Here is an 11,748-nt window from a genome sequence, read left to right as displayed (position 1 = left end):
CGGCGCGGGTGGCCGCGGCGTGGGGGCGGCCGCGGCCCGTCCTGCCTCGCTGCCTGTTCTTGGCGACCGTCAAACCGGGCCCCGGCCGCGAGCAAGGGAAGCGAAAGACCGCGCGGCGGGCGGACGCGTCTCCCGTCGCGGCCCCGATTCACTGCTCCCAGCAGGCTGGCGCTACCCCGCCTCTGCGGGGCTGTGCTGTTCACGCCGGCACCAATACGTGTCGGTTTGAGGCTTTTTTAAAGAAAAGTTTGGGGGTAGTTTTAACATCGCTGCTCATTTCCATAACTGTAAATATTTCTTTCCCAAAGAAGGTCGCCTGGCACTCGACAGCCGGGTGCAGTGCCTTGCACAAGCCTGGGCAGGACCGGGAACTGAAACGTGGCCTCGCTGGCACAACAGAACGTCCCTGTCTTACACGGGCGTTGTGGGGATAAGCCAAGTAAAAGGAGGAGAATCCTCTAATCTGCCCCTAGTCCTGTTTACGGTAGCATTCAGAAACAGCAAACTAAAATCTGCCATCAAGGGCTGTTCCCAGTCCCCCCTTCAGCCTGGGCAAGACTAACAAATACGTTTCAATTGCATTTAAAAGCATCTCGCATTAGGCGGAGTGCCCTTTACTTAAATTCACTGCGAGAGCTCGTCCGCTGTTTTCATCAAATGGGAATAAGCCCTGCAGCATTTGCCTGCGCAAAGWCAAAGGCAACCCGTGAACTTCTTGGGCACAACACTAACAAAAGGGACTGGCGGGAAACTTCCACGCGTAGGATGTTTTTAAYGACCTGTAAGATAACCAAACCGCGCTCTTCTTTCGCCATCTCTAACTGCTCTTGGAGCTGCTTCCGCACGCGCGAGCTGGCCGCCCGCCCCAGTAAACGCGGCGCAGAGCTGCAGAGCTGACCGAAGTYGGGCCTCAGCGCCGCCACTGATGTCGCGCTGGCAAGCCAAGGGAAGCAGCTGGAGACGATGCCCCTCCACACGGCTCAGGAGGAGGAGGGCTCCTGCAGCAACGCTCCTCGCTCGCGCTTCTTCTGGAAGTAGTGCTTTAGCTTGGTCTAACTTGGAGGAACTGCTCCGGCTCTCGGCTGCTTCGCCACCTCCCGGCTGGATGACGAGGGTGCAGGACACGGCGGGGGGAGCGCCCAGCACGGACCCTCGGCACCTTGCTACCTCCGAGATAAAGCCAAGGCCAGAGAACTYCACTCTACTGACACAGATGTTTTGCAGCAGGGATAAATCCTGTTTGCCAGGACCACCGGCATTTCAAAAGCTAACTTGGCTGGAAYGGATACCCATAGGAAAGAAGGGGCATCATAAACCTCTCCAACTCCTACTCTTGGCTGTACGACTTCCCTTTCCCTCCTCTTTTCTTGAAAGGTAGGGAAATGAGGAACATGAATAGCTCCTCTGCATATTTGACCCCTGTGGGGAGAGATCACAGCCCACCAGCTGCATTACTAGAAGGCACTGGGATACTAAAGCAGTAGATGCTGGGGAAGAACCTCTGCAGAAAAGGACTCCAGCACTTTACTGCATCAACGCTGTAGTTTCACGGGATTACAGGATGCCAAGTCAGTTCTGACARAGAAATCTGCTTCAGAGATAATTGCATCCCAGTGTCCACACATGGAAGAAAAAAAAAAGCAGCAGTATGACCAGAAGCAAGATATTCCCAGACAAAAATCCCTTTCCTACAGTTTACAGCCTGTTTTTCATTATAAACTCTATGCTATTCCTCTTCACATTGRCCTCTAACCTCCGCCTCCACCCCAGCTGATTACTGCTCTGCGCGCAACAGGCCTTGGATGGGGCCTCAGCCCATGCTCTCCCTAACTCTATCTAACCACTCATGTACTTGGCTGCGCAGGTGCACAGAATCTGCCTCCGGAAGGTGCTCAGCAACTGGAACACCTCCACCTGGGACTGTAAAATTCCTCGCGAGTCCCACAGGAGGCCAAGCTGCTGTCTACACCRCTTCTCTCCTCTTAATCATGCACTCCACTTAAGGGATATTTTTTCCAAATGAGTAATCTTCAGGCTGCTGCAACCGGGACAGGAATTCTCTCACTTTACAACAGAATCACCATATGGATATTTAAAATCATCTAGGTTTAGTTCTATAACACTTTCAGAAGATTAGTGTTGAGGTAAATGGGTGTAGTTGGCTTTTTTTGCTTCACAAATTTTATGTAGTTGAGGAAAAACATAAAAAAAAAGATTAACCCAAATCTTCCTTCAGTTACTTAAAAGTTACTTTAATGCTTTATAAATCCTGCATGAAAAGAACAGGATCAAGTTATTTTGACATTCAAAAGCAGTTTTAATGACACTCAGTATTTCTAGAATAACATGGAAGGTTCTTCTTCCTCAAGAAGAGTGTCTCTTGGCCTTGCCACAGCCAATGATTTTCTTTCAGAGTAAAGCCCTTCAGTAAGCTTGCTTCAGTATTTCTTTCCGCTGTGAGTGTTTGGATCATGAAGAATTTCAGATTGACGATTTGTAGAATTAAAGAGAAGATCATGTTCCAATAGATGTTAAGTGATACCTGCAAGTTTATATAGTCTTTGTACTGTGCATTCAGCAGCCTGCTTTCAGACTGCTCCTCACTCTGTACATTAAATTTAGTTGTAATCTGAACCCCTGTCTGATCTAGATTTGCACTCAGTAGCTACAGATGTCTTGCAATTACCTGTAGTTTAAATGGGAAAACAACAGTGGTATATTTTTCCAGGACTTGAAGAGATGCAAGATGTGTAACTCATTCCTGGGCGGTCAATGCTGCTTCAGAAACCAGTATTATGTGCCTTCTCCAAGCTATCACATGTTCCAGTGCATAGGATGCCTAAAGATTTTTGTTCTACATACAGTGTTTGTCCCGTGCTGTTTCTATACTTCAGCCATGGACCAGCTGACAAGACTGGGAAACAAGGGTGTGGATATACTAAGTATTTCAGTATCTTCACCAGGACAAAGGCCTGGAGCTAACTCCTAGAATACACCAAATAAGACATCCATTAGAGAAAACAATTCACATAAACATTTAAGGGTTTCAAAATTTAATAAACTGACGCAGTGAATAATTCAAGAATCTTTAAAATGTGAGTTCAGAAACAAAGTTCAGACCACATATTTAGAAAAGATAATTCTCATATAACAGAGAGATACAAAACAAAAACAATGCTGGCCCTGCTTGAAGGGAAATGTTATACACAACTTAAAAAAGAGCACCTGGAATAGCATGGCCAGTTTTGAACTACTGACACCGTAATTTCTTCTCAGAGCAGCCTACCAAGTTGCTGTAGAGTAGAACAACCTGGGAAGATTCCAGTCCAGTGATAAAGTCAATGTAGTCCTCTTCTGTAGGCAGAGTTCATAGCTTCAAGTGAATAGTAAGCAAGGAAGTATGATCTATGCTAGGAAGTAAAAAATCACCCACCTTCCTTTTGGGAAGGAGAAACCACTTGCTCCATAAAACAAAGAAAACTGTCATGATCCTTTGAACAAAGTCATAGGAAAAAGAAAGCAAAATAAATTCTAAGGAAGATTCATTCTAGCTAAGAACCATTCTTTATTCCAACAAGATACTAGTTATAGAGAAACAGTCAGACCATCACATCAGGCTCACAATACCTCCCCACTRTTAAGACTGACATTTGCTATCGGTRGCAAATGCTCTATGATAGCTCTCTGTAGCACAGGTAGGTAACAAAACACAAAATGATTTCAGACTCCATCACTGGACAGAACTTCCAGTAGAGCTTTTGCACTTGTTAGTGGTCACCCATTACCTTGTAGGTACCTGTCTAAGAACTGGGAATAGCAGTCTAGAGAACAGAAGTAGCAGATTATGGGTGCTTCTGTACCTCCCATGTTATCCACAAGGACCACAGTGTGAGCTACGTGATGCAGATTCATGGTCATTGTGATTTGAATGAAGCTGCTTAGACAGGCACTTCCACACTGGCATGTTTTAGCCACTTGCAGATCTTCACAAAGGTGAGAAGGAAGGAGATGACAACCATAAGGGATTCTGTTGAACAAGAGAAGCAAGCGTGAATTCACTACAAAATTAACTGATTTCAATCAAACATTGTGACATGCCATATGCACTAGTCGAGGGGGAAAAAATGCCGTTTCAAGATCATGTAAAAAGGCAAAACTGAAATTTTGGCAGTAGCAATATCAAACTAGTTAGAAATTAAAATGCCATTTTTCAGAATGTCCACAAAAACTACACAAGCACATTACTAACCAAGAAGCAACAAGAATGTGACCTCCAGAAGACATCGTAACAAGAACCAGGGAGGTTGTTGTGTTTCACCCTGGCCTGCTGAGGTACCCACAATCTACTCTGCACTCTCTAAAATGAATAAGCGGTAGTATCATAAATACACTGTATCTGAAGAGTGAACTGGCAATAAAAATTAGTCTTTCTACAGTAGTGTTACATCACAGATAACAAATTAAGGTTCTCTGTTAACATATCTATCTTCTCCTCCATCACACCAGGAATGAAATTTCATGACAAGAACAAAGAAACCACTTAAAAAAAAAAAAATCACAGATGCACAGCATTGTGTTTAGGGTATAAAATAAAGAACTTCCCTGATCTATTCTGTACAGTTAACTTTCTTTTAAAATATGGACTGTCACTCAAGACTCACCAAATAGGTCTCACTAATTCATATCCAGGCTACACTTAAAATATTCCTCATTCTTTCTACACACTATCTTTCACATAGCTAAGACACCTGTGGATTTTTCCTCTCCACCTGTTCCAAGACATCCTTTTTTCTGGTCATGACAAACACAATCACAGCCCTTGAACTTGCCCAAAATACCCCATGAAGATTATTTTCCAAACATTTGCTTTTATTGTGTGATCCAGCCTTCTATTTCCTTTCTTTCTCCAGGCTTTTATAAGCTATTGTCACTTCTATTACTTACTGTTGCCAACTTCTGGTGCCTAGTTTTTGATTCTTTTTAAGGTAATCAGTTATGCTTAGTGAGTCCCCTGCATCTGACAAGCCACTGGAATGAATGCACAAAACTGCCCTCCTTACCCTCTCAAATGCTCCTGTGCTGTAACACCTTTGGAAACCTCAGCAACAATGAGGCTGCTGGAGAGCGAAGACTCCTCTGACCAGTGCTGTTTCCTTATGATCACAGAGCGGTGGGCAAGATCCCTTGTCTTACAGGGACTCTTGGAGCAGAGCACCTTTTTCATTCTGCATGGTGGGGTGGGTTTTTTTATTTATTTTTTTAACAACACTTGCTATACTGGGGTCCAGGGCTAGGTTAATGACTAGGTATCATCAGATCCTCTAGTAAAGTAACTGAGCACCAAAATCCGATCAGTGGGGAGGCATTATATTTTCTAGAAAAACAGGCACTCTGATCATATTTGTATCAGAACCACTGCAATTTATATTAAAGACTGGAAAGGAGGCATACGAATTTTGATTATCACTCTGTATTAAACTCAGCTGGGTCAGAAGTGGAGAAGATAAGAACCAGCTGGCTCAGCTTATTTCCAGGGTGTGCCCCACATGCCTGTAGACACCTTTAACATGAACTTCCGAGCAATTAACCATTAACCCAGGATCCTGGGGCTCTCCCCATCTCTAAGGCAGGAATAGGCAAGGAACATAGATTGTGAGAACATCAAGTCTGTCTCTCACTCCCTTTTTGTATCCATGACTCTTTTCCATCTTTTCTTTTCCTTTTCACCCAGGAAAACAGGGTGGGAGTACAACCAGATGGTACTAGAAAATCACAGGCAGTGGCATGTAGGCAAAGCTATGCAAGTGATGTGGGGGAAGGAGAGGGGAGAAAAGCAGATAAGCAGCAGCCTGGCAAGGATATAGCTTATTTGGCAAAGCAAGAGATGCCAGTAATTTTAAAACTACCTCAAAACTGGGCTTCTCTGCATAAACCAGAATACCCATACCTTACATAGGAGGAAACTAGCAGTTCAAGCAAATCTTAAGTAATGAGAAACCTGCCCTAAGTAATGCCAACTGCAGCACGATGCTCCCCCTTTGAGAAGCCCCTCATAGTATCTTTCTAACACTGCTCAGCTTGTGTAAGGTGCCATTAAAAGCAGGGGCAGACTAGACAATGTCTGCAACTAGAAGCTGTCCTGTGGAAGGTAACCTTTTGCCAACACACTGTTTTCACATGTGAAAGATTAGCTGCAGGCTAACAGATTTTTCAGTCCAGTGTGCTCTAATGCAAACACAAGATGAGGGACAGCATGAATCTCCAGGCAAAGGCCCAATACAAATTATGATCTGTATCACAAAATCCACTATAACCTAAGTACCTACATATAAAATTCTGAAAGTGGTTCAGTGTCACAGAAACAGGTTCTCTTTTCCATGGCTGGGCAAAAATATTCTGTCGTGGTACTCTCTATTTTGTGAACTATAGTATTTCTCTAAACACTCCCAAAATCACCAAGTTACTACAAGAATCTGCTTTATCTTGTATAATCAAGAGAGGAATTTAAAAGCGCAATTCAAGCATATTATAATATAGTTTATATATAGTATATACTATAGTATAATATAGTTTATAATACATGAAGGACAATTGCCATAAACAGGAAAAAACAAATCCGGAAAGTTTGGAGTTGACAGGTTTGAAATGGAGCAAATGACGTATGTACCAACCGTAATACTCTTACCTGTAATTTACAGTTGCCCTTGCAGCACATTCTAATAAAGTCAATGGTATTTTCAGTTGTATGCTGGGAACAAGTGGATTAGACTGTTCAAAAGGATTTCCAAAGAGATCCAGGTTCTCAAGAGAGAGTTTCCTAAAGTCACTGGGCAAAAAAGGAAGTTTGTTTCGAGCAGCTGAAAGGAAGCGTAGGTGATGTAACTGGCCCATCTTGAATGGCAACCTAATCAACTCATTGTCATCGAGCTTTAAATTAACAAGTTCTTGCAGCTGGCAAAACTGAATTGGAAGTGCTTTAATTTTGTTTTGGCTGAGGTCCAAGAACTGAAGAGATTTCTGAAGGGTGGAGTTGCACAGAGCAACACTGAATGACTCCAGGTGATTGTTGTGTAAATTAAGCTCCTGAAGACAGATCAGGTCACCAATAGTAGCTGGCAATTGCTTAATATGATTATGACTCAAGTCTAGTTTTCTGAGTTTCTTTAAACAAAGTACACGTGTGTCAATTCGAGCAAGCTTGCAGTATGAGGCTTGGAGATGTTCTAGGGAATAAGGAAAGTTTTTGGTGAGAGGATAGTCCCTTCTCGATGTTATGATCATCTTTGTTTTAGGTTTTTCAACTTCTGAGGTCTTCGCTGGTACCAGAGCTGAGAGGGGGAGCGCGCCAATGTCAGTACCTTGGTGAGCCAGTCTCACAGCTGAAAGGAAATTCTTTAAATTGCTGGCATTTGCCTACAAAAAAAAACCCCAACAAATGTAAAATTAGAGTTCATTATTCTTAGATTTATTGTAACACTTTCTGAACTATTTTGTACCATATATGTATCATGAAATACTGAGTCAGAAGGGCAATGAAATGGGAAAGGGAAGCATAATTCAGGCTTACTTGGTTGTCATGCCATTTATGGTATTTAAGAACAAATGATATGCAATTTGAATGAGGAGTTCATTTGAATAAGCTCTTTGAATGACCTAGATCAGATGAGCTGCACTGCATTACTCAGAAAAGGAACAAAGCGCAGAGTTAATAGCTGAAAATAAAGTACTGAAAAAAGTCTGATGCACTGCAATCTTTCCAAACTACAACATGATAAAGCAACAGCTTACAGAAACACACGCCGAGAAGGCACAGATCTAAAGTTTGAGGCAATCATTTCTGAAAGCTGCTAGGAAGAAAAAGCATGGGATCTGAGTTTGAATTTGCACGTAAAATAGGTGGAAAGCTTTAAGGCAGGTTAAGGAAGTGCTTCTAGTCACATGAAGCACTGTCTGGTTGTGCCAGCCCCAAAGAGGAGGATAATTATTTTCAGTCATTCTGTGACCAACTTTGCTTTAGACAAGACACAGTATAATGGCAGAAAAGACAGTCAAATTAATGAAAGAGCAGATGACTTCTATTTTAAATAAAGATCAAGCAAAGCTGTGTTACATTTGCTGTACTGATATAATTAAGTTTAGGAACAGCAAGGTGACMAAATATTTCTCTTTAAAATTTTAAAATTTCCCAGTAAGTATCTACTCCAACTGGCAACTGACAGACATGAAACTATAAGGAAATTTTGAAATAAAAAGCAGAATATATCCATACAACTAAAATTGATCCCTCAGTGCAGGAAAAAACAAACAAACAAACAAAAAAAAACCACATTCTTGGAGTTTTGGCACAGTGCTGAGAGTCAGGAGGTTTTCCTGAATAGGCTTGCCCAAAACCTGATGACACCCACTGCTGCACCTAAAAGACAACCCTTCTCCTGACTGTATTTGTCTATACCAAATTCCGCAGGGTGCAAAACTAGCTCACGTAATACACTGGAGGTGCCTAGCACAGTACACAATGATCTTGGAGATTTCTAGATGCTAATGCAATGTAAATAAAGACAATGAARGTCAAACATATTTGACTGCATGGCTAACCTAATGACTAGCCTTCTTAATCATCCCACGCACCTCTGTTCCCTGAACTCCTGATGTGATATCTTCCAGAGATACAGAAATTACACCTTCTTCTTATCAAGGTTCAATATGTCAGCCAAACTACACTAAAACACTTAGCTATGGGACTCCTCCCAGCTACAGGCAGATTTCCGCACCTTTCCAAGGGCAAAAGCAGCTAAATAAATTTGAACRTGAGGGGCAAAAAGATCTGTAAAGACCAGGTAGAAAGGATAACAGGATGCTAGAACTGAAGTTACAGGCACTATTTCTCTGCTCTCAGAGTGTGAGACACATCAGAAACCTGTTTTTGGAGACAAAAATCTCTAAGATAAGTTTTCACTATTTATGTCTTTTTAAGATAGGACTACTTTGTATTCTGGAGCCTTAAGGCAAATTTTCTCTGCAATACCTATAGCAAAGAAAATATATCTGGAAATCCATGAGAATATGTTCAAAAATTACCAAGGTGCACCTACAAAAAAGGCAAAGAATTAGTTGGAAATGCTTATGAAAGAATTTCCTGCCACTACTCTGGCATCTCAACAACAACAAAGATGCTGCGAAAATAAGTTAATGCGCGTTGATGCCTTACAAGTCTCCTGTTTCAGAGTTAAATGAAAGATGACAGGGCAATTGGACATTGCAGGGACTTAGCAGGCCTTGCACGACATGCAGCAGGTACAGGCCTGCTAAAGGGGAAAAAAACCGCAGTGAGTATTATTTTAGCTCTGGCATTAAGTGTTTTAGAGCAGCAYTTCTTAACTTAATTTCTGATGTGGCTGAATGCAGCAAATGCACACTACCTGGCAGACTACTAAGAGTGGAGTTTTGCATGTTAGTTGCACACAACCAACATAGTGATATCTGAGTATTTCTTTTCTACAAAGCTTTTTTCAATCTCTTTGAGATTTTAGATACCCTTCTATAATGAAATTATGAGACTAGCAGAAATGACAAATAAAAATTACCAATCATCTTGAACTCTGATTCCAGTTTTTGGAGAGTTAAAGAGCATCACTGGCTTTTGAAGAATTTAGTAATTTTTTTATGGAGCTTTACAGTATGAGGGTGAGCCTGTACTCACAAAGCAGCTAATATGGCTTCTTTGTAAGAACTCTAAACAGCTTTATAGAAGGTCAAAACTCTAACTCCTGTTTTACTAGAGTCTACTGAGAATAATGCTAGTATGCTCTTCACAACAGTTTGTTCAAAGTCCAACTTTTGGCTTCCCCCTCTTCAGAAATGCTGAAAGAACCTAAAACAATAACGTATTCTGGATCTAACGCAACGCCTGTGATTTTTTTCTGCAAGATACAGAGTACATTTGCTTCTTCCAAGACAAAGTTAATTAAACTGAATTTAGAAACACATTGCTGCTTTTATATTTAAGTCTATAATGTGAACCACTCGTTTCATCAATTTAAGGCCACTTCCTACCATAGCCTTCCTTCTCATAGAGACAAGACTTTTCCAGATCATGACATCATGCCAGATTCTGCCAAATCTCAGACTACCACGTTATATCCAGACACTGCTTTTATTACCAATAAAATAAGTGCTTTTCTTTTTTCTATCAGGTCATGTTTTTCTTTTCAGAAGGTCACAGCCCTAAATACTGATTCATTTACCTTATTTCTCAAGCAGATCTTGTAACCTGCCCTGAGTTCTCTTCCAATGTGGAAAGACTGTCGTCAGTGCCTGTTGCAACTGCAGTTGAGACACATCTTTTGCATTTCCCCTCAGACAGGCTCTTTGAGAAAACAATCTCAAACCGCCTTTAGAAGAATATGCTTAATCATTCAAGATTACAGCTACTTGGTATGACATCATTGAAATTATCACAAAATATCCTTTAGACCAAAGAATCATAGTCATGACAGAAAATCAAAATGATTTCCCAAACAAAAAAATTAGTGTAATTTATACAGCCTAACTCTAAACTTGCAGAAAAGCAGTCCTGCTTTCCTTTCTTATAACAAGGTTGCAAAAGATTATTGGAAAAGGCACAGAAAAAAAATAACAACATAAAAATTGAACACCAATGTGTAGCTTTTTTGGTGAATTGAGAACAAATAAAAAGCATCTTTATACATTAACAACATTCAAATATTTCCTGTCAGCTGCAAATGAACACATTGGTGACCTCTACTGTTAGCTAAGCATTAAACCAAGACATACCAAGACATGTTCTGTACCATACATTTCTAGCTTTGAACCCCACACTGGGTGTATAGGAGAATAGTTTTACAAAGATTATAAGCAATCATTTGTTATGTAGGGCTTACAGCTAAAGATATGRAGCATCGGACAGATGAAAAAGTTATTTTTTTCTTCAAATTGGAAAGGCAGAAGAATGTGAAAGAAGTGAAAACCACGATGCATCCCATCAAAGCAGCTGGGCTCAGCTTTCCTTGTACAAAATGTAAACTTCCCTCTACCACCCTTCCCTTCCCTTCCCTAGCCTCCCTAATGAGCTAAGCTCCTTTCGGCAGCCCGCTTCACACCTCATACCCCACAGCAGCGGCAGCTCGAAGGCGGCTGCTGAGAAGAGACCCGGTACCGCTTGTGGGGAAGACCGGAGGCCGCGGGGGACGCACCTTGCTCAGACAGACGTCCACGGCGGGCTCCCGCAGGCGCACGGTGGCCTTGCCCTCCTCCACGAACCGCGTGAAGAACCGCTCGATGTTCTCCTGCACCTGCGGGGCACGAGGGGCCGGTGAGGGGCCGCGGCGGGACGCCGAGCCCCCCAACCCGCGTTCCCACCCCCCGCCGCACCTTGTATCGCGCGCCGGCCCGGTCCCGCGCCGTGCACACCATGAGGTAAACGCTGCCGCCGCCGCCGCCCCGCGCCCGGCCGGGCTGGCGGCCCAGCGAGAGGAGCGCCCGAGTGCCGCGGCCGCGGCCCCGCAGCCCGCAGCTGGGCAGCAGCCGGCTCACCACCTCCACCTCGCACTGCAGCCGCATCGCCAACGGCCCGCGCGCGGCGGCGGCACCGGCACTGACACCGCCCCGGGGCCTTCGGCGCCCAACGGCCGCCGCACGCAGGCGCCCGCCGCGATGCCTGACCGCTCCGCGAGGCAGTCGGGGAAAGGAGGGAGGCTGGAGCGGCGGCTGCGCAGGCAGCGCGCGGGC

General features: G+C 43.3%; 1 protein-coding gene across 2 annotated transcripts; it reads right to left on the bottom strand.

Annotated features, from left to right (window-relative positions):
• Positions 1–2,166: 2,166 nt before the first annotated feature.
• On the bottom strand, positions 2,167–11,627 carry LRR1 (leucine rich repeat protein 1). Of its 2 annotated transcripts, XM_085297860.1 has the most exons (5): positions 11,392–11,627; positions 11,214–11,312; positions 6,686–7,413; positions 3,861–4,027; positions 2,167–2,985 (listed from the first exon to the last, which is right to left on the bottom strand). In XM_085297860.1, exons 1-5 carry the CDS (start codon positions 11,578–11,580, stop codon positions 2,957–2,959), a joined length of 1,212 nt encoding a protein of 403 aa, XP_085153986.1. In that variant the 5' UTR covers positions 11,581–11,627; the 3' UTR covers positions 2,167–2,956. The 2 variants fall into 2 exon arrangements, with proteins under 2 accessions (XP_085153986.1, XP_085153985.1); XM_085297859.1 differs by lacking the exon at positions 2,167–2,985 and having other exon boundaries at positions 3,037–4,027.
• Between the last annotated feature and the right edge of the window lie 121 nt (positions 11,628–11,748).

The sequence above is a fragment of the Rhea americana genome, unplaced genomic scaffold, assembly GCF_003343005.1.
Source record: "Rhea americana isolate MKP2758 unplaced genomic scaffold, rheAme1 scaffold_131, whole genome shotgun sequence".
Lineage (NCBI taxonomy): Eukaryota > Metazoa > Chordata > Aves > Rheiformes > Rheidae > Rhea > Rhea americana.
This window is presented reverse-complemented; position numbering and strand designations above follow the sequence as displayed.

What these genes read in the sequence shown, in the direction of transcription:
- LRR1 (XM_085297859.1), bottom strand. Translation starts at nt 11,580, where the DNA reads ATGCGGCTGCAGTGCGAGGTGGAGGTGGTGAGCCGGCTGCTGCCCAGC. An exon ending in GGGCCGGCGCGCGATACAAG is followed by an intron (nt 11,313 to 11,391) that starts GTGCGGCGGGGG and finishes CGTGCCCCGCAG; the next exon opens with GTGCAGGAGAACATCGAGCG. An exon ending in AGGGCAACTGTAAATTACAG is followed by an intron (nt 4,028 to 6,685) that starts GTAAGAGTATTA and finishes CTTGTTCAACAG; the next exon opens with AATCCCTTATGGTTGTCATC.